Below are 22,371 nucleotides of genomic sequence, written 5' to 3'. Positions count from 1 at the left end.
ACTTTAGCTGGGATGCTGCTTTGCGAGCATTGGAAGTTGGCATTCTCTGTTCACAAAATCTGTGTAGTTGGGCAACAAGAACACAGGCTGCTCCTGTGTAGTGACTTTTAGAACGTCAGTTTATCCACTGATAAACTACCCTGAGCAATGGGAGCTTGATATTGGTATTAGTGAAGTTCCTGAAGCGTGGGATTTCCTCAAGATCTTCTAGTTGTGTGCATTTCAGTCCCTGGCAGAAAGCGAAACAACTGCTCTTTCCCTGTGACTATTACAGAGGTAGACATGGCATTTAACAGTGCAGGGCTCTGGGCTGAATCATCTTTAGTATTCAGATGCATCATTTTGAAAAAGAAGTATCTAGATTGTCTCGTAGATAGCATCGTTTTCCTGGTGAACGTCTTGTGCTAGACACTGAGCTGGAAACAGCTTGTTTCTGGAAGGTTAGCGGCTTTGGTCGCTGCCACTTGCCGCTCTTTGCTGGGCTGGAGCCAGCATCGTCAGTCCCCTAGGCCAAACGGTTCCTCAGCTTTACGAGTGCATGCTAAATTTGGTCCCAGAGTGCAGTTTATTAAGAGTTGTCTTTATGGTGTTCTTCATAAAGGACCTGCTCGTCAAGTAACTTCTATTGAATTAATTTTCTTTTTCCACTCAGTGTGAACATTTGTAGGAGTACCCTGGCAATGTTTGTCCACCAAGTACGCTGGGGAGGAGAAAATGAAACCTGTTGATGTCTGTGCTACAAAGTGTTGTTTAACTGGGCTCTGACTAGTGTGTAGAATTGTACTTATAAAAATTTGTTTTATATTTTAACAGGTCAGACACCTTTCCGCTACTTGGCAGCAAATCACAGCCTGCAAGAGTACCCTCAGCAAGAAGCAGAGACCTACACGTGGCAGAGCATAACTCCAGCAGAGGTATTTTGCTGTGCATATCAGTGTATCTGCCTTGCTTCACTGCTGTCACAGAACGGTCACTTGATGTGTCTGTTCCTGTTCAATGAGCTCGTGACCCTTCAGTACTTAAAAAAAGGGTGATTGCTAGACGCTGTTTGGTGAAACTGAGGTTACCCTGTGGTACTGCAGGGAAGGAGGAGCTCAAGGGGTTCTGCCTTTCTGAGCCAGGATAAAATATGTTAATGCAAAAAGTGTGTGCGCTTCGAATTCAGTGCAGCATTGTGCGCACGTTCATTGGACACCAGCTTGATAAAGAGTAGGAAGGGTCCAAATGTTGCAAGCAGTTGATTTCCTGGTAGGAAATTGAAGTTAAGTGATGCTGTTCTATTTTACGCTGCAGTGAAGTACAGGTAACCACGCACTCCTGTAATCGGCAGAAACTGATTGCTTACAGTTGTTTATGTGTAATCAATTTTGATTCCACTGGATGGAGGAAAGGAGCTGAGGGAGCCATGTCCACAAAGGTCTTTTCTGACCTCTCTTCCCAAAGACTGCTCTTTGCATCCCTTCGCAGCCTCAGCAGCTCTGTGTTTTTTCCAAGAAGTTTACAAAACTTAGCTCAGTTAAGATTGGAGGGCGTCTTAAGGCCTGAATTTGCAAAGGCATCACATTAAAAAAGACAGTAGTTGCTTCTGAGACCGATGGTCTTTTTTCAGAAATGGAAGCTATTGCTCCTCAATTTAGCTAAGGCCACTTTTCTCAGGATAAATTAGCGAACGGGTTTGTCAAGTAACAGCGTAAGTCAGAAAGCAAATACTGCGCATACTTAGTAGTACACGTTGTGGTTAATGATTTTGCCTTCGTCATATGAAAAGACCTTCTGTGAGAGGTTGACCTTCAGTGTAAAGTAATGAGGAGCACATTTATTTTGCTTACTGAGCCAGCTAACCAAGCAGAATGCACAGCACTGGGCCTCCTGCGGAGAGCCTGCATCTGGTAAGGTCAATGTATGCTGTGCAGCTAACTGGTGAAGAAGAGTCCTTCACTCCCACTGCTGACTGGACTTGGCCCATCACACAAGTCAAACCTCAAGAAGCTCTGAATTTTTAAACTATAACTTGGAAAACTTTTGAAAATCAGTTCGGTATTTAACTGGTCTCGTCAGATGGAAGTGTTTTTCTAACGCTGAATGAAAATCATCTCATTACATTTCTATTTTGTTTCGAAGGAGGGAATATTTTGTTCCTCCAAGCAGCTACCTTCCTTTTGTATTTTTCTTTCCCTCTTTTGTTTTCAGTCCTTTAGACTAACTCCTAATTTTTTTTCTAGCTTTCCTTCATAAGTCAAACTTTTTGAACTTTTTAACTGGGCTGTTTTCAGCAGATCTGCCTCTTTCTGGACATGCAGGACCCGTGCAATACCCCCCGTACGCTGCGAGCTGAAAGGATAGTTACGGTTGCGTTGTTGTAGAGCGTGCAAAATTGGTCCTGGCCTACCTGAGTCTCGTTCTTCTTGGGTCGTTCTACTTTATCGTGAGCTCCTTGAATTCAGATGCTGTCCTCAAGCATGCGTGTATGCTCCCCATTGCTGACCTTTATTTGAATGCAGCACGCAGCCTCGTTATCTAGCTGTTTGGGTAAAACACTGGATAGTAGTGGCTCCTGAACAGAGTGTGGCAGAACCCTGCTTGATACGTCCCTCTGTTTGGAGAATGAAGCTTTTGGTAACTGCTCTGCGTACATATGCCTGGGACGATACATGGCATCTCTCCCTTCTGGCCTGCCATGGGGTCTGTTGCTGTGTCATAAAAGATCAGATTTCTCTGATTATACTGTTTCCTGGGGGGTGCTTCCAAATGCGTTATTTGCCCAGACACAGTCCTGGGAACTGAATTGCCCAGCATATGGGCCAGTTGTGCTCTGGCTCCTTCTTCAGCTTTTTTTTATTTTCTCAAGAGTTTCACACTTTTGCTCTTTTCTGTTCTGGAAATTTATCATTACTTATCGTTAACCTGCTAATTGAGCTCAGCTTGCTTCAGCTCTTCCCCTAAGGTGAATTTTACCCGCTTCTCTTAGCTTTGTTTTAATAGAACGGTAGCCCTCAGACATTTCTTCCCAAATTCTTTCTGTCACATGTAAGTTTGTGCAGCTTCTTATAGTCGACACCGTGAAAACCTGCCTGCCTGCTGTCAGGCCTGCAGCTCATCTTTCCCCTGTGCCCTGGCAGTGTCAGAGGCCAGAGGGTGCTGTTGTACCAACCACAGCACTCAGTGGATCAGTCCTGGCGTGTGAGGTCTTAATGTTGGTGTGTGAAGCACTGTAACAACTGGATTTCATCGGAGCAGCGCAGAAGTTCATGGTCAAGGAGTTCTTGGACCTTCAGGGGATCTGGCCAGGTAGTAATTTTGCAGAGCATCTCATGCCAGCCCAGATCAGGGCTCCGTCCGTACTCTTCCTTCCTGGGGAAGCCTCACCATCTCAAGAATCCCACAGCAAAACAATCCCTTTGGTTTCCATCCCCTAGCAGAACAAACCAGCCTGCTTTGATCCCAGCTCTCAGCCAAAGAGAGCACAAGGAACCGTGTTGAGGGTCTCAGTACGGCTCTTGGCCTCACGGGGACACGGTTGGGTTGACAGGGACGGCCACCGGCGCGCAACTGCGAGACAGGCGGGTGCAGGCGGTCGTTCGGAGATGCGTCGGTGCCGCCTGCGGCAGCGGGAAGCAGAAGGGCTGCCCGCTGCCCCTCGCGGCGCGCTACGGACGCCTGGGTGGCTCTGGTTAGGTCAGCCCATCACCGTGGTCCTGCCTGCCAGTCCCCTCGGTTAAACGCGGGGTTAGTTCCATGGAACTTGTGGAATATGTAGTAAAAGCACGTAGTATATGAAAAAACTTCTGTCTTTTTAGGTATTTTAATTTTAGGAGGATTTGGGAAAGCAGAAACGGTCCTTTAAAGGATTCCTGAAGAAATTAGTGTTGTTTTGTGTTGGTTTTTAACCAAAACTAAAATATGTGCAGGACATTGTGCAGGCATAACTTTTTGGTCCATTTCTGTGGTCTCTAATAGTAACACAAAAATGTATTTTATGACTTCTAGGGTATGAAACGGGACGATTTCTTGTGTGTTAACTAGTATTATAACTTGCGTGTTAACTGTTTTCACTTAGCTGACTTATGACTTAATTTGGCTTTTAACGCTGGATCGCTTAGTGTTCACTTGTTCATATTTACCAGACTTTAAACTAAAAAGTAATTTTTAAACTTTGAGTTAGATTTTCAACCTGGGTTTATCTGTAGATAAAGGCCTTTGCATGCAAAAAATGAATAGAGCCTGAGCGTTTGTGTTGAAATGCTCAGATTTCTGTGGGCAAAAATGCTCACACTGCATGCATGAAACCAGTCTGAGGGTCCCTGAAAACATAACTACTTGGGAATCCTGTAGGAAAATCTATTTCTAATTTTTTTTTAATATTTGATTTTTTCCCTTTTGCGTGGCTAGTATTTGATGATAAGGGGACTTCTAACGTTGGCATAGTTGGCCAATGTTTGAACTGTGGCAACGGAAGCGGAGATTATGAGGACAAGAAGCAAGGCGAAGTGTCACGTACTGTTTTTAAAAGTCAAAATATGGAACGCCAAAGAAATTTTAAGCATGCAAAAGGTTGGTGAGTTTGCTACGTTGCTGTTCAACTGAGCTCTCATTTATAGCAAAATCTGAGGCTATGTAGAGCCTTTCGTAACACAGGTTTTATAGAAAATACATTTCAAGGCGTTTAGCGTGGTTTCCTTTTTTCTAGTCTTTATACTTACGCTAAAACAAGTTGTGTTTTTTTCTGACATTAACTGAAATTAGACTGCCAATTAAATTAAAAGTCAGGCGATAGTACGTGGCAGGAACAGAGGACCAAATTGTTGTGTATCTGAGTCTGAATAAATGAGCGGCTTTAAAAGTTTGGGTTTAAATTTCTGTGTTGTTCATTGGTAAAATTAAGGAACTTAAACCGTCGTACTTTACATTTCAATTTTAACTCTGTCATTTTAATGCCTCCTAGGAGCTGCTGTGCCCTACAACAGAGTTGTCGTGTGTACGATGTAGATGATTTCTCCGCCTCTAAGCTCGTTAGACTAGAGCAGCAACTTTGGGGGTTTTTAACATCGAAAAGTAAAACGTGGAAGTCAGTTTAAGCAACTTATGGTTTCACTGTCTCTGGTTCAGATCTCCCCCACAGTGGCTAAAAGAGATATCAAGTAACCATGTTTTAGTGACAAATACAAGTTTAAATAGTGACATTCCACATGTTAACAGACACTGGATAACGAAGGTCTTTGTCCCGATAAGATTTTGTGTTTTCTCCGTCTCGTGTTTCAAGGTTAATCGTGGAGAGTTTTGTCTATTCACAAGGTCGTATAGGAATGGTGGAGTGCTATTTTTTGTCAAACATTTAAAGCTCAGCGATGGAAGTAAAGTTTATAACCAGATTTGTAAATCCTTCTCTTTTTTGTTAACGCCTGCTTGTCCTGTGATGCCTGTGAAATGGAAGGTTGTACGTTTTTCGGGCTGGGAGCTGAGCTTAGGACAGAAGGTCCTGATCTGGGGGTGGGGTACAGTATCTGATGCACATTCAGTTACAGTCTAAGAGAGGATTGCTCGTGAAGCCTCAAGAAAATGCTCAAGAAAATCCCAAAAGACCAATTTTGTCAGTTTTTCAATGTTAAAACTTGGAACGTTCAGAAGCCAGTGATTGGGTTTGTGGGAGGACGAAGTAACACTTTCAAGAGAAACCTTTTCACTTGATCTTTTTTCTTGTAAAGCATAAAAAGGAGAGCTCCAAAATTAGAACCATGTAATCAGGTAATTTATAAAGTAGAGGCACCTGTCGCCCTCTTGCCTGCATTTCTGGCAAACCAAAGACTGAGGAGAGGGCAAAAAGCATAACAGAGCTGTCAGGAGCCCCACGCTGCTGCGACGCTGCAGCTTGGCTGGTCCTTGCAGCTGCCAGGGATTTGTCAGCAGCCGCGGATGCAGGCAGAGGGCTGTCAGGTTACCAGAGCGTTTCTCAACTGAGATGGGTCAGTAGTCCACTGACTTCGTTTATGCGCTTTCTGGTAGGTGATCAGGCTTTCCTAAGTTGTCCTTTTCTTTTTAGAAATTTCGGATTATTCAGGTTAAACAGCAAAAGCAAACGGTGCCTTTCTTTTGACACAAACCATCGTTTTTATTTGCAACTAGTGCCGCCAGTATAGAAGTACGTAATATATGGCATCCACTGTGGTGAAGAATTTGAGGGACTGCTAATTTTTATGGGAAACAACGTTAAGTGCTGCTCGGGGAAAAAAATACTTCAGGAAATTCGGTTTTGATTCATAAGGAGCAGTGCTGTGCTCCATGGAGTGAGTTAGAAACTTCTGGATGTTTCGCTGGAATCAGTCAGTTTTAAAATCCTCGTACAAACATTTGTTTTCTTTTATGATCCTTCGGCAGAAATTCTGTTTGCTGTATGCTTTCCTTGATTTTGAGGATATCAATATTTAGTAAATCCTGTTAACTTCAGTAACTTGAAAATAGACTGATTCGTGATAGGTTCAGATGTCAATGTCTTTTAGAAGAGTAAAACAAGTACCAAAGCGTGAACTACATGATTTACATTTTGTGATTGTTTTTTTTTTTAAGGTCTTGCAGAGTCAACGTCTGGTTTTCCACAGATGAACAACCTCGATTTCATTTCACCAAGTGTCCTGTCTGAAGATGCAGTTGTAATTGTTGGTAAAGGTATTACAAAACCCAAACTATCTCTCACATCTCATCATGTGATTAAAATGAGGGAAAATGTACTTTTATAGGGTGGGATCCGGTACAACATTTTAGATCATGAACAATCTCCCGTTTAAAGGGGAATAAAAAGAACGATACTTGCAAGTGTTCATGGATATGCTATTCCATTGCAACAACGAACGGCAGCGCATTATGAAGGTTAGGTGTGGTTCTAGCCCGGTGCGCCCACGTGCACGGGCATCCGTCCTACTCGGAGTAAGGTAGGAGTACCTTTGGGTGGAAATTGGCACCAATAGCACAGCAGCAATGTTTTTATCTTCCTGAATTACTTTTGGTTTTCTCTAGTTTTTGCTAGGTTCTGCTGAATGCAACGGTTATTTCGGTGGGGGCACAACATGATATGCCTTTCAGGTGTTTTTGGAAGTCCTCCTTCCGCACGGACGCACAACCAGTCCGTAACGTGTGGAGCGAATGGAGATGACCGAGCTGTCGAAGAGGAGACTGAGCCGTCAGGGGTCTGCGGGAGAAGCATCCAGCGGAACAGCGCTTCTCACTTCCGTCTTGAAAATGAAAGAGAGGTAAGAATTTCATAACTTTCTTATTGCCTTGCTTCCTGTTTTTAGATGTATGAATACAGCTCGATACAGTTTTGTGGTCTCTATGTTATGGTAAACAAAAGTTTGATTAAAATAGCCTACAGCCATCAAGGTGCTTCTCCCGGCTTTTTCTTTTTGGTTCCACCTGGATATTTTACAACGCCAAATTGCTGTGCCAGAAGCTTCCCGCCTAACTGGGAAGTCTCTGGGAGAAGGGCTGCAGGTGGGCCGGGAGCTGGAAAATGCCCTCTTCTCTGACTCCCACAGCACAAAGAAATGTGGAAGGAGGAAGTGGCTGATCATGTCTCTTGTTCTGGGTGGATGTATTAATCTAGCTCCATTCATCATTTTTTTTAAAAAACACTGCCTGAGTGTCTGTCCCGTAATAGGGTTTCACGAGGAGTGGTGCTGCTTTGCTAAATGCTGTTTACATCTGTTATAACATGGAGCAAGATTGATCTGAATGAGACGTGATACAAATTTTAAAAAAATTTGGAATGAAAATCGCAGGTGTTTCTGAAAATATTTAAAATAACATTTTAAGGCGACTAAAACTTTAAGCTAATGATAAACAGTGCCTTAATTTTCTCATTTCCACTGAAGAAATTAATACTTGGAGGGATCAAATTCAGAGGAGTCAATGGAGGAATGTATTAAATGCTGCTAAGTTTTCATGAGGAACTGTAAGCGTCTTAGACATGTAAGAGCGTAGGGTCAGATCACGCTGTTGGAGACTGCTGTTTACAGAAAACCCTGTGTGCTTAAATGTGCGTTAGCCCAGGCCGTGTATTTGTTAGTTAAAATTCTAGGAAACTACACGATGCTGCCAAGGGAGAGAAGATGATCTCCTGTAGACCTTAGTCCTCTAACCATTCAGGTATTTTAGGATAAGTGATTATTTCCCTTAAATGTTTAAACCTGGAATGTTGCTTCTTTTTGCCCGTAGGAGTACTTACCATGCAGAAAGCACGCGCTCAGCTCTTTTCAGGATTATATTTAATATTTATGGGAATAATTTCCTTTTGCTCTGTAGGATAATGGTGACAATAGTAAATTTCCATACTTACCTTAGACAATATCAAGAACCGGGTACCAAGGTGTTGGGTAACTTGTGCATTATATTATAGCGCATACCATAATGGGGGCATTCATTTTTTTGCAGATAAAAGTTGTCATGTCAAAATCTGCCCAGGATAAGATGAGGCAGAAGAAAAAAGATGAGAAAGAACGCAGTCATGAAGAACATCAGGAAGTCACAGACCTCGAAGAAAAGGAAGAAAACCCTTGGGAAAGACTTAAACTGACTGAACCAGAGAAAATGACAACAGAAAGTGAGGATTAGTGTTCGTCTGAAATGAGCGATATCCTGTTAAACGCTGCCGAAATGGAAGTCAAAATCCTGTGATAATTACCAAAAATCATGACTTAGTGTGACATAATGTAATACCAGAATTAATTTGACACTGCAGTTTACCCTTCAGTCATTTGTTGTCAGTCTTATAATGCAAATAGTGGAGGTTAAAGTGCTTATGGGAAACATTTGAGAGACTGTAGTTAAGAAAAATTTCAAAAGACAAATTAGGACTGAAAATACTAGTTTTTTCCTTTTTTTCTGATTTGTTGTTGTGGTTTGGACATTTCCTTCTATTTTCTAGGCGTAAATCTCTGTGGGGATATATTAGTGTCGTCACGAGCCGTGTCTTTGTCATTAGAAAATGTTGCCTTGAATCATTCATTAAAAAGAGCATCCAGTTTGAAGAAGACAAAATGTTCAGCCTTGCTAGATTCTGGTAAGCTGTTCCAGTAAACTAAAGACTGTTAAAATATTTGGGTATGTGGAGCGGGACAGTTCCAAAATACAATCAGGTGTAATACGATTAGTATGTACAATGGGCAGTCCTGAGGTGCTCTGGAAGATTAGTACTGGGGGGAGCAGGGAAGGGGATTAGCATGCCTCATTCCTCCCTTGAAACATTTTTCATCTATAATTTGTTAGGAAGATGTTTGAAACATGAGAGGGTTTTTTCTTTGCTGAGCAAATTAAATGATGTAATGTATTAATGGCAAATTGACTCCCTTCTGTCTCCAAGAAAACACATTTCTCGGTTCATTTCGTCACGGAGGTGCCTCTAAAATAGGCAGTAGAAATCTTTTCAGGCTGGAAGATCATACTGACAATGGCCAAAGCTCTTCAGAATTTCTCCAGTGGCTCTTTCAGCTTTACTGTATTGTGTCTTACCACACTGTTCTTCAGCACATTGTGAATCCAATCTTACATTTAAAACCCCCCTACCTTTCTGTTTGTGACTTTTTAAAGCGGTAGTTGTTGGCAAAAAAAAAAATCATTCCTCTGAACGAAATGCTGAATAATGGATGATGTAACTGGGAAAGCAGTCTCCTTGAAAACCTGGTCCCTTAGTAGCAGCGGCCTCTATATACGTCAAACTCGTAGTATTTCCTTCCTTTGAATGGATTATTTTCTTCAGGTTATGCTAATTATTTGTAATGCTTCATGCCTTTGTAGATGAAATTTCTCTTGGGGCACGAGGACGCTATAAAGACCAGACCCCGTCAGTCACTCATAGCCCAGAAATAATGGACCCATCAGAACTGCAGCCCTTTTCAAAGCCAGAAGCGGCACTGATGGAAGCCCTGACACTTTTAGCTGATGATGACTGGTAGGTGTAACCATCTACCTACATCCTGAATCTAATGTAGGTGTTTGTTCCAATAACTAACTTCAAAAAAATAAAAGGCAAAATGGACATAGCATCAAAGGTAGTGAGAAGGATTGCAAGTGGTGTATGAGAAAAAAGAAAAACTTCTTTCTTCAGTCCAGATCTAGATTAAACTGTAACTGTTGTAAATTGAGGCTTAGCAGCTAAGCTTTCGGAGACATGGAGAGATGTCTAAGTTTAAGTACTGTTCCGGAGAGGTCCCCCACCAACACCTCCTTTCTGTTTTCTGTGGAATATCAGGCTTCACTGTGCTCCAACCAGCGAAAGGGGGTTACAGTGCTGCTGCCTTTTCATCTTGGGGAAGGAAAGCACTCTCTAATTGCCACTGGCGCAAGCTGTGGAGGGAACCGCGGGAAAGAATTGGGACTGCTTTGCTGAGATAGTCCTACCACCACGTTAAAAGCAAGCCTCACTTTGAAGGAATTTCCTACATGATATGTCATTGCTTTACTTCACAGTCTGAGTTGTTTGCTATTTGGCTTCTTGGAACTCTGTGTTTTAATATTTTTATGAAAATTTGCGGATGTTTTGAATTTAATTAATTTTTTTTTTACACAGGGAGAAGAAAATTGAAGGCCTGAACTTTGTTAGATGTTTGTCTGCCTACCATGCGACTATTCTGACCGCAAAGCTACATGAAACGAGTTTGGCTGTGGCTCAAGAGGTTAAATTTTACTATCAGAATATTTCACTATTTGTGCGTGTATGTATTTTACAGCCCTCAGATACACTGAAGTGAAATGGTACGTTCCTCTGTGGTCACTTTTCCTCTGTTGGACGGTCTCAGAAGGATGAGTTTGTTGCCCAGCAAAGCAGCGCATACTTCCGATACCAACACTTGATCGGATTTGCTAAGAGGCTGAAAAAATGTAGATTGCAACTTTGTAACATTTTCACCTGTATTTTAATTCTCGCACGTTGTGAATCACCTTAAAAATTTATTTCTCGGTTGCTTTTAATGTTGCTTAAAAATTACAAAGGGAAACATTAAGCTTTACTTATTTTAAAGTATATTTTATAAACATTATTCATTGTTTGTTTGGGTTTTTCCTGTGTGCAGGTCAAGAATTTACGCTCAGGTGTTTCTCGAGCTGCTGTGGTCTGTTTAGGGGATTTGTTCACCTACCTGAAAAAGAGCATGGATCAAGAACTAGATAATACAGTAAAAGTCCTTTTGCACAAAGCTGGTGAATCCAACACATTTATAAGGGAAGAGGTAGACAAAGCACTGAAGGCTATGGTTAATAATGTGACTCCAGCACGTGCACTTTGTTCTCTTATAAATGGAGGGCAAAGGTAATTCTTATAAAGACTTTATAAAGAAATAACTTGTGAATAGATTAAATTTATCAAATACAGTCTTTTAAACCAAAAAATCTAAATACAAGAGGCAGAAATTTGAAAACATAGTTAAGACAGCTCTGCAGAACTGTACCCAGGGCAATGTTTGTTGGCATGAAAGTAAAAGGTAGCCCCCCCTGTTTCTTTCCGTCCGTTGTGTAAAAAGTTGGCTGTTGTTTCTGAAGCTTGGTATATTTTCTGGTCATTTTGCAACACTTCAGTAATTTTACTCGCTGTTAGCATAGCATTCTTAGGAAACTGCTGTTTGCTTTGCCTAGTAAAGCTCACATAGCATTCTCATTTTTCACTCGCTCTGCAGTCAAATGCCTGTCTTTTTTAGTTTTCAGCACCAGTTTTTGTTTAGAAAGATGATCTATAGCTTACGATCCTCTAGCTGCAGCTATCTTCGTTGATTTCCTGTTCTTCTCTGGACTCAGCTGGTGAACAGTCCTTTTTGTCTGCATTTTAACGTCCCTTACAGTGGTGGTGGCCATTATGTTCTTGAGAACCTCAAACAAGCCTCCATTTCTGGTTGCATGGTTTGATTCTGGCCTGTAGCTCGCCTCAGGCTGTCGCAGAAGTTACGTTCCTTTCTTTCACTTCCCCTGTTAATTACGCTGTTCTTTTTCTTTTCTATCCTCATTCACTCTAACAGCAATACTTAAGCCATCAGGCATTCCAGTACGTTAGATATATACCTACCTGTACTTAATCTCTTACCTATCTGTCAGTACTTAGGTGGCATTTAATAGGCCACGTTTCTCATAGCCTATCCCTTCCATTGAACATTTCAGATGCTCCATTATAAACCAATCCTTAGACTTTCTGCACAGCTACAAATCGTAAGAGTTAGTCTTGATTCAAAATGTTTTGTTTCCTGGGACGCTGGTTGTTGTGGAATATATCGATTCTGTCTCCTGAAAGCCAGTGAGAACCATACTGCCATCACCTGAACTTTAAACTGAAATGCAGATTGGGATGCAAATTATTTATGGATCACGCCCACACGTAGTTGTTTTTGTGAATTTATGAGCAGCAGACAGTAACGGCACATTGCTGTAATTCAGAAGCCATGTGAAGCGGTCTGTTTATGTGCTCCCATCGTGTCTTCAGAAATCCTTGGCCAAGCAATGCTCATGATCATAACTGGCTACAGCTGATCTCCCCATTTTCAGTGGCAGATTCAAACACACTAACCCATCCTCAAGAGTTTCTTAGACTACAAACATTTGACCCCTCCAATGTGTGAACTCGGATACATTTTCAGATACTTAAGGCATCAAAATTATCTGAGCTGTGAGTCCGAAGACAGCATTTGAAGCAGGGATTAATTGCCTCACACCTAAGACTTCGTCAAAGTGGTGTCTAAATCCTGGAGTACAGTATGTTCTAATGCATAACTCATCGGTGGAGGGCCTAAATAGCACTGTAACAGCTTTTCTAACATTGGCTTCAGGAAGCTCTGGCCATATTAGCAACAAAGCCTGTGCAGCACATAAGGAGCTTTCCTCTCTAGGGGCCGTAACAATGACTACGAGAATTATCTTTCAAAGTGGAAATCTGGGAGAGAAATGACGTGTGTCTGCAGGACGAAGTGGAAAGGGTCTGTCTGACACCACTGTGTAACTACACAAACGATAGCTTTTCTAAATTTGGCTTATACGTTAAGGTGCTTATAGTCGCCACAACTTAGGTATTCAAGCTAGCGGTTACAGCTTTGCCTACAATTCATAAGACCTTTTAAAATTTACCTATTTTCTGCTCAACACATCTTGAGCCTACTGTGATCATAAGTATTAACACCTGCAACCCCGAGTAGATCTATACACACGCTGATTCTTCATCAGCTACAAAGCTGATTTTGACTTTACCAACAAGACTAATTAAAAACATTTGTGTTTGCTTTTGTGAGATGCTGCTCTAAAGAGACTGGACTACCACTGTAAACTCACCTCTGAGAATAGGCGCTTGATCCAAGAGCATGATTCCAGGACTAGATCTGAAAGTGACTCCATTTCAGGAATTTTAAAACCACTTTTCTTATCTGCATGAATTGTGTTTAATTTTAAGGTCTTAATGTGCATACAAAAAGATCTCCAACTATTTTGCATGGGCAGCAGGCGTTCGAGGGGAGTGGGGGCGTATTTGCTTCCATAGAGTAAGGTCTTTAAACATCCCAGCTCTTGTTTTTCCGTCGGTACGCACAGCAGGAGTTAGCCTGTCACCGCTTCCCTTCTCCCAGGCTCCCGAGATGTGTGGCTGCTGTGCAGACATAAGGGCAGGTACTGAGCATGAGCCAAAGCTAGTCTTAAACTAGGCAGCCCAGCAGCAGCGGAGAGGATGGCTGCATTGGCAGGGAGTCGAGCCTGGGAGCTGCCACGCTACCGGGCAGATGTTGCAGCCTGAGCTGTATTCTGAGTTGCCACACTTTGCAGTTTGAATAGACCTGGTTAGCTGTCTCTGTGCGAGCTGAAGCTGCTTTGTGCAGTATAATCTGGTGGTGGCTTTACTTCCAGCGAGGCCGTGGTAGTCTGTGGAACCAGAGAAAATGAAAATCTTGCGGAAATGGGAACATTTGGGAAGAACGCTGGATGCTCGTGTCAAACACCAAAGCTGGGGAGCCACTGGCGTGGTTTACCAAGGCAATTCTTTTCCTTAGCTCTCTCCTTTAAACCTGCTTTCCCCTATGAATGATGAGCCATCCAAAAGTCTCATTTACTGTGCAGTGAAGCTGTCCTCTAAATAGGATTTTAAATCCAAAGATAAAAATAAAATTGAAAAAGTTTGACTTTCTCTGAAAACATGTGGGATCAGCAGGTGCAGCAGAACTTATATAAGAGGTGAGTCTGCTGCACGAGCTCGAAAATTGATTCCAGCTCTTCTCTCATTGTCACCAGCACAGGTGTTCAGTGGCCCGCGTTTTGGAGAAAATAGACTTCCGCAAGATTTTTAGAAGTCAGTGCAATACTGCTTTATTTAGTTCAAAATTGATATAAAATACACGGGATGTGTTTCTGAGCATAAGAACTGTTTTTTCATAAAGTTGGTGGAAATAACATGTAGTGGTGTGCTATCTAAAATATTTTGCAATTATTTTAAGGAAAACCAGAAACTAAATTCTGAAAGGAAAAAAATTACTGGTTTTATTAATCCAAAAGCCGCAGTTAGAGGTTGAAACTGACTTTAAACAAAAAGGATGTGATTTTTCATTCTACGTTCTTGTAGTTTGGGTTTTTAAGTGAATGAAATGAAATTTAATCCAATGCATTATGCTTTATATAAAGTTACTTGTCTTTGCTCCGCAATGTCTTTTCTGTACAGCCAGAATAAGTATCTGCATATCAGCACTATATTAGTTGTAGATTATGCCAAAGATGAAAAAAGAAAACCTGTATGCCGTGTGCGGTGGAGCACATAAATACTGCTGTTTAGCTCCTGTGATGAGTTTTCACTAAGCAGCTGTGTTTTCTTTAGCCACCTGCATTCAGCGGTGAGAAGATGCACAGCCCAGCACCTCTCAGACATTGTAGAACGTATGGGACCGGAGCGGATTATGTCTGGAACCAAAGTTGTTGCTGATCGGATTTTCCCTGCAATAGCCAAGTTTGCACAGGATAGTTCACAACAAACAAGGTTAGTCAGGTTAATAGTTACTATAAAGAGCGGTCAGGCCCTGGCACAGGCTGCCCAGAGAGGTGGGGGAGTCACCGTCCCTGGGGGGGTTCAAAAATGGTGCAGACGTGGCACTTGGGGCCATGGTTTAGGAGGCCTGGGGGTGTTGGGTTGGGGGTTGGACTTGATGATCCTCGAGGTCTTTTCCAACCCTAATGATTCTATGATAAGCGCATTCCAGGTAGCTGAAATTAGCTTGCTGCGTGTTGCTCTGCAGTGACAGAGGGTAGACTCAGAGAATCAGCGAATCATTTAGGTTGGATTAAGATCATCGAGTCCAACCGTTAAGCTCACACTGCCGAGACTGTTCAGACAGCCTCTGTGACAGGAATTACCTGGATGCCTGCTGCAGCTGTGTCCGCCTGGCTGCAGGAAGAAAAGGGGCTCGAAGGATGTACTCTGCTGAGCACAGACGAGATACAGGCTGCGGAGGGAACGCTGGCACTGGGATACACACTGTATGACTGACAAGGCTGGACCATCCTAATTAAAGACAGCTGAAATGGAAGACTATTCCTATTAATTTGCTCAGTTGATGATTAAATAGTGATTCTTGAGCATAGTTTCTTTTTGGGAGGATGGAAAGGGTGCCTAGTTACCCATATAGATAGCAATCTTCCTGTGCCTCTATATTTTGGAGGTACACACCTATAATTATCAGAGGTTACAAAGCAAACCCATGTTAACGGATATGTATGTCATGGTCTGTTATCCTGCAGGTATTATGGTCGAAAGATGCTCTTCAGTATGATGGCTCATCCCGATTTTGATAAAACGCTTGAAAAGTATACGCCGACCAAGGATTTGCCTTACATTAAGGAATCCGTTAGCAACCTACGTGAAAAGGTACGTGGAAAACGTGCTGCTATACTTTGCACAGCTTCCTTTGACAGGGTCTCCAGCAGCGCAGAGCTGTGCCAGCCGTGTTAACTAACAGTTGCACCTTTGTGCAGGGTCTGGGGGAGATGCCATTAGACACACCCTCAGCAAAAGGAAGACGTTCCCATACTGGCAGTGTTGGACATTCGAGGTCATCATCCACTTACAGAGATGCTCTCAGCATCACTGACAGGTAATGATCGCCGGTGGTTTACCCTGGTACTAACTTGACCTCTAGGAAAATAGCCTCACCAGAAGGAGAGAGTACAGGAACGTTCACAGCAGGGTTGTGAAAATTAAACGTACCTGAAGGAAAAGGGGAAACCTGACATGTCCCAGATGAACTTTTCTTAAATGGGGTAATTGGTAATACTAAAATGGCTTTATGCATTTTGAAGTTAATTTGTCTGTTGACGGGCTATGAAAATACACCCAGTACACAAAATTCTTGGAATTCACAGTAGATCCATGTCAGCACCAGCTGAAGATATTGCCGTTCAGACTCTATAGAAAAAATGTGCCTAGTGGCAGCTGCAGTACAAATAACCTGTTTGTGTGCTTACCTCGACACTAAGTATTCAGTTAGATCCCAGCTGGGGATGCTGAAGGTTTCAGATGATACTCACTCTGTCCATTTTTAGTTTTCTCTTTTGTCTTCTAATAGGTCTTCTATTGAACTGAACAAGAAACGGCCCCAAATTTAAACTAAACCAAAAGCCTGCATCCAAAAATATAGAGTTCACAGGCACTGTGACTGCCTCCAGGTTGAAGGAAGTGTGTCTGTTCGGGAACAGATTTCTGTAACACACTCTCTACTATTAAGAATAATAACTAATTCCACATTTGATAGTAAATTTTGCTTTGGCATGTAAGACCACAGGTCTGCTTCCTTAGAAGAGGTGCTACTTACTGCATTATGCCAAAGACTCTGTTACCTTTGATGCAGGTACTTTAGTGGCCTGTGATACACTAGCAGGACAGGAGATGTTCGTGCCGCCTTCTGTTCTCGCAGAGCTGATAGGTTTGAGTGTGAAAATGCAAGAGAGATGCTTATTCCATTCTCCATCAAAGACTTCTGTTCAAGAATTAGGAATGAGCTAGTGACTCTACCTGGGCCGGTCTGTAAGTGCAGGATACTTATCCGGACAGAGAAGTGATATTATAGGTCTTTCCATGACTGTCTGATAAGATTAGATGCTACAAAAAATGTGTTTCAAAATATTCTATGAAGAGCTCTTGAATTTCCACCTCGGCATGGCACGTTGCTTAGGTGCCACCTAAGCTGGGATCAGTGTTTGAAGTACATTGAGAATAAAGAATTGAACTACAACAACTTCTGGGAGGATTTTTTTTGACCTGCTGATGTGAGGGAAGTTCACAACTGTTACTGGTCACAAACCCAGCTGCTCTTGTATGGAAACTTGAAACAGCCTAGCTAAAGCTTAGCCTTAGCCTTGCTGAGGCTTATCTCTTGTGAGATAGGTATATATACGCATTCAGAGTGGAATGGGTGTTGAGACTTGAGGACAACAGTTATTATTAGGTGATTTTTTTTTTTAAATCACCATATTTAAAGTGTAAGTCCTTTGTCAGAAGATTTTCTGTTTACTTCTGATATTTGCACTCACACGGAAAGAAAATGTCTGAGATTAATGACTCCTGTTTCAGCTTGCTTCTGTGCTCACTGAATAACTTTTTCCTTTCCAACAGAGAGACTGCAGAAGCCCGTGAAGTCACAAGAAAAACAGCTCCTCGTAATTCAGTAGAAAGTGAAGAATACGTTAAAGACATTGTAGGTTTATTGAATGCAAAAGACTTCCGTGATCGAATAAATGGCATTAAGCAGCTGTTATCAGACACAGAGAACAATCAAGGCTTTGTTGTTGCCAACATTGTGAAGGTAACTCTATGAAAACGTTTTATTTCAAAGGTCTTTAAAGTTGTGTCACAAAGTTTTCTGATAAAAATCTTGGCTCCATCTTTCAATAAGTATGTCTGATTAACAGGAAAGCATGGAGGACTAGGTGGGGTGTGCTCAAGGGGGAGATATGGAAGCTGCAAAGGTAGTAAAGTGAATAGGAGGAAGAAGCGGAAAGTTTTCACTTACTGCTGGCCCTCTTTGAACTATTTCTGGAATACTGTGTGCAGTTTTTCATGCTACTGCTGAGTAAGTACCCAAATAATGGAGCACGTTACAAAAGGAGCAGCGAGGATTAACCAAGATTTGAAAAAGGGTCTCTGAAACACAGCTGCGAGTTCTGCCTGCTTTGTTTGTCTAGAGAAGGTGAGGAAAGGTCTTTATTATGATGAAGCTTAAGGTAAGTGTCCTTTCTAATAGGAAAGGAGGTTCTTTAGGAGAAAAATACTATGATGAGGCCTAGCAGTTATAAACTGAAGATAGATATAACGAAAGGAAAACCAAGATTGTTGTCTAACAATGCAGCGTCTTTGCTGTGGAACAATGAAATACTTCTGTGGAACTTTCCAATACCTTAACTGTGAATGTTTCTGAAATCATGAAAACACTCTTTTTGCTAAATAGAGTTGTGCCTTGCTAAAAATACTTGCTTGCAGAAAATATCAGTCATACTGAAAGTTACAGATGGCTAGTTTACTTCCATTTCATTGTACAGGAACGATTCGAATTCAGATGAGGTGAGGTACAGTTGAATAACACACATTATAAAAATACCAAATGTCGCTTTACTTGCTACAAAAAAATACATCTCAAGTATTTGCATATCAGAGACGTCTTTTGCTAAGGTGGACAATTAAAGTGTGAAATAAAGCAGGAAACATAATATCCACCTCAAACGCTAATTGCTAATTCCAATGAATGCTGTTTGGATACTTTTTCAGATCTTCGATGCTTTCAAGTCTCGCTTACATGACTCAAACAGCAAAGTAAATCAGGTTGCTTTGGAGACAATGCACAAGATGATTCCTTTGCTGAAAGACAATTTGTCACCTGTGATCAACATGTTAATTCCTGCCATGGTAGACAACAACCTGAACTCCAAAAATCCAGGGATTTACGCAGCTGCCACCAACGTTATTCAGGCTCTATGTCAACACTTAGGTAAGTAATCTACTCTCTCTTAATTTTAGAGTGTTTTAATTGTGTTAATTAAATTCTAAATTTAAGGAGTTACTCTTTCAGTACTTTCCATCCAATCATTACATTGTGTAACAAATCAGTGTTTTTTTTTCCTCACGCTTTTTAAACTGTAGAAGTCATCTTAACATTTTGCTAGTCCAATAAAGAAATACAGCTAGCTGGGCTTGTCCTAAGCATGTCGTAGGCGGTTTCGTTATTTTTCCATAGCAGGTGTTTTTTCCTGTAAGGGTCCCCGGGTGCTGGCGCAGGTTGCCCAGGACAACTGTGCAGTCACCATCTTCGGAGATACTCAGAGGCCGTCTGGACACGGTCCTGGGCAACTGGCTGCGGCGGTCCTGCTTGAGCTGGGCTCGGACCGGGGGATCTCCAGCGGTCCCTTCCCACCTCAGCCGTTCTGTGAGATTCTCTCTTCCGTTACCCAGAAGCTTGTCACACTGCTGAATCTCTTAAACAGGTCAAAGAACTAGGTTCTTGCTGATTTGTGTATGCCACAACTGTTTTCTTTCCTCAACTATTTTAGTTTTGGAGTGGAATCTTAGTATTTTCAGTAAATGAGTACGCTATGTTTTACCAGGCTGTGGGAGCTAGGGCTTGCTAAGAGTATCTTTTTATGCTTTTATGCCCTTAAGTACTGTGTTTTTTGAAGTTAATATATCATAACTAAGGTTCTCATTTACACTTTTCCATATTGTGCTTATTTCCAGACTGTTTAATTTTCTCTTTAAGAATTTTAACACGTTTTGTTCTTCGCATTTAGACAACTATTTGCTCCTCCAGCCGTTCTGCACAAAAGCCCAGTTTCTGAATGGAAAAGCAAAGCAAGACATGACGGAAAAGCTTGCTGGTAAAGTGATGCTCTGCTTTCCATGTTTGTTTGCTTGTGTACCATCCTAATTAGGCAAATTCATTGGAGGATGGCGGTGGCTGTGTCTTCCCTTCTGTCACAGTAGATTGTGGGCATTAACGATGTAGCAGTTGTCAAATTTCACCCCTTTCTAATGCAAATTGAATCTATTGCTGACAAAACAAAAGATTATTATTATATAGTCAGACAGAAGAGGTATAAATACCTGGAAAATGTATAAAATACCTTAAGCATATAATAATTTTAATACGGAATCACAGAGAATGAGTTTTGTAGTGAGTTCTGTGCTGTCAGCTCCTGATGCACTGTACCGAGGCTGGGTCCCCACACGGCAGCCTCTGCCCGGTCGGCAAGCATCCCTTCCTGCGCGGGGCCGACCGGGGAGCAGAGGCGTGCCTGCTTCCCTTACTGGCTTCACGTCGTATTCCCTCTCACAGCACTCACGGCCTCATACTCGTGCCAGGAAGAAACTAAAGGAGTGACTGACTGCTTTTTCTGAGATTTCCCAGCACAGAAAATACACTGTTCTCTAAGGCTGGCTCCTACTAACTCCTGAATTTTACTTCTGTACCTTTTTACTTTTTGCAGTTGGTCTTGTTCTCATTTTAAAGCTCTTGCTAATACATATTGGGGTGAAGGAGCCAAGCTGGCAAGCTGAGCCGCAGTCACCACAAAGATGTCAGACTTCATAATGACCTTCGTCCTAAAGTGGTGCCAAAAGCTTAAAGACAAATTTGCTTAAAAATTGAAAACAAATTTTAATTAGAATTTATAAACATATTTTAATATTGGGGATTATTACTAGCGGAAGTGCTGAATTTTCCTTTGATCTTTTAAGTGAACAAGGGATGTCTTTATGGGAAGCACGCTTAAACCAAACAGACGTTATTTGGCTTACTTTCAGAGTAGTTCTGTGTGTAGTAGCTATGAAATTGAGCTAAATAACACAATGGACAGTCTGTTCTTGAAATATTCCTAAATGTATGCTTTCTGAACGCGCGAGTCACCAAACTTTAAACACTTCATCTCTTGCTGGAATTTTTTGGAGCAGTTTATATTATGTATCAGAAGAGTCCATTCTAGCAGAAAGGCAAACGTTTGCAAATGAAATACTTAATTCATGATGTAATTGTCTAAGTAGGGAAAATGCTTAATCTTATGTATTTTTATAGCAGAAGGTTCCTTAAGCTGAAATACCTACTGCATATTTCTGAGGTAGAAGGGAAATGATACAATATCAAATGTCACACAGTCCACTGTGAGAAAGAAAGGTCCTTATGACTATCTTAACTAAAAAAACCCCTCAAAACCCCCTTTGTTTCTTTTACTTTTTTTAATTTAATGGAGGATTGTAATTATCAGCAGTACCAGCGCTGCTGTGTAAACTCCTGAGAGGGGATAAAAAAGGGTGTTCGTAGGGAAAGCTGGTGTCTTTCACTGGAGCACAGATGCTGTTGCAGCAACAGACAAGCTCTTGTGCACAGCAAGCACTCCTTCATTAGCTGCTTTGAGAAGATGATTTGACGCTAAGTGCTTTTAAACACCTGTCAAAGCAGGGGATCACTTCTGAACCGTGCTTTAATAATTGTCTTCAAGCACTGCTTGATGACCCCGTTGTCTTTCCTGCAGATCTTGTTACCGAGTTATACCCACGGAAGCCTTACGCTGTGGAGCAAAAAGTTCTAGTTGTCCTTTGGCACCTCCTGGGAAATATGACGAACAGCGGCTCGTTGCCTGGGGCTGGAGGAAACATCCGGACAGCCACAGCGAAATTATCGAAAGCACTCTTTGCACAGATGGGTCAAAGTCTGTTAACTCATGCTGCATCTCAGCCACCGCACATCAAGAAGAGTTTAGAAGAGTTTTTGGAGATAGCAACCTAGAAGAACGACCTCTGTGCGTGAAACTCAAACCAGCCGACGGACTGGGACAGACAGACCTGTCACGGGTTCCCAGAGCCTGCGTTGCCCCTGCAGCAGGGCCGCAGCTGCCGGCGAGAGCCCGGCCGCGGCAGGAGTGTCGCCCCTGCTCCTCTGCTTTCCTTGGGAAGATCCAGCGCAGCGCCCGTCTGTAGTTGTGGACATCAGGTTGCTAACGAATAAACACACTTACCACATAGTCACGTTTTGACTCGTTCTAGCACTAAAGCTTTACTTTTGTAAGCGGAAGAAAAATCCTGGAGATAAGAGTACAATGGGTTTTTTGTTTGGTATTTGTGAAAAATATGTATTTTTTTAATCCACTTCCACAGTCGTGCAGTATTAGCTTGCTGTGGCTGCTGTTACGGTGCTGTAACCTTTGCTTGGTGGCTGGGTGTGCTCATCGCCACGGGGACGGACAACGCCGGCGGCTCGCTCGGGGGAAACGACCCCTTCTTCTCCTTTTTCCCCACACCCGCTGCCGACACTGTACGCGTTTTACACGGACCCCGAGGCCAATAAAGGCATTTATTTCCGTAGCGCCGCGGCCGCCCCGCCTGAGGAGCTGTGGGGACGCGGG

At 42.2% G+C, this 22,371-nt stretch overlaps 1 protein-coding gene across 2 annotated transcripts in view; it reads left to right on the top strand.

Annotated features, from left to right (window-relative positions):
• The window catches only part of TOGARAM1 (TOG array regulator of axonemal microtubules 1), a 44,120-nt gene extending 21,790 nt beyond the window's left edge, over window positions 1-22,330 (top strand). The window contains exons 7-22 of one of the 2 annotated variants that reach the window (XM_075104411.1): window positions 814-914; window positions 4,390-4,551; window positions 6,562-6,660; window positions 7,075-7,241; window positions 8,422-8,590; window positions 8,915-9,049; window positions 9,784-9,937; window positions 10,556-10,661; window positions 11,058-11,293; window positions 14,813-14,971; window positions 15,730-15,856; window positions 15,964-16,082; window positions 17,600-17,789; window positions 18,749-18,968; window positions 19,765-19,851; window positions 21,502-22,330. In XM_075104411.1, the coding sequence (XP_074960512.1) occupies window positions 814-914; window positions 4,390-4,551; window positions 6,562-6,660; window positions 7,075-7,241; window positions 8,422-8,590; window positions 8,915-9,049; window positions 9,784-9,937; window positions 10,556-10,661; window positions 11,058-11,293; window positions 14,813-14,971; window positions 15,730-15,856; window positions 15,964-16,082; window positions 17,600-17,789; window positions 18,749-18,968; window positions 19,765-19,851; window positions 21,502-21,755 (2,485 nt within the window). In that variant the 3' untranslated portion in view covers window positions 21,756-22,330. The remainder of the gene's footprint in view (window positions 1-813; window positions 915-4,389; window positions 4,552-6,561; window positions 6,661-7,074; window positions 7,242-8,421; window positions 8,591-8,914; window positions 9,050-9,783; window positions 9,938-10,555; window positions 10,662-11,057; window positions 11,294-14,812; window positions 14,972-15,729; window positions 15,857-15,963; window positions 16,083-17,599; window positions 17,790-18,748; window positions 18,969-19,764; window positions 19,852-21,501) is intronic. The other variant, XM_075104412.1, reaches the window with a different exon arrangement.
• Window positions 22,331-22,371: the final 41 nt, after the last annotated feature.

This window comes from Phalacrocorax aristotelis, chromosome 9 (genome assembly GCF_949628215.1).
Source record: "Phalacrocorax aristotelis chromosome 9, bGulAri2.1, whole genome shotgun sequence".
NCBI classification, from domain to species: Eukaryota; Metazoa; Chordata; class Aves; order Suliformes; family Phalacrocoracidae; genus Phalacrocorax; species Phalacrocorax aristotelis.
The sequence above is the reverse complement of the archived record's forward strand: the minus strand, read 5'-3'. Positions and strand labels throughout refer to the sequence as shown.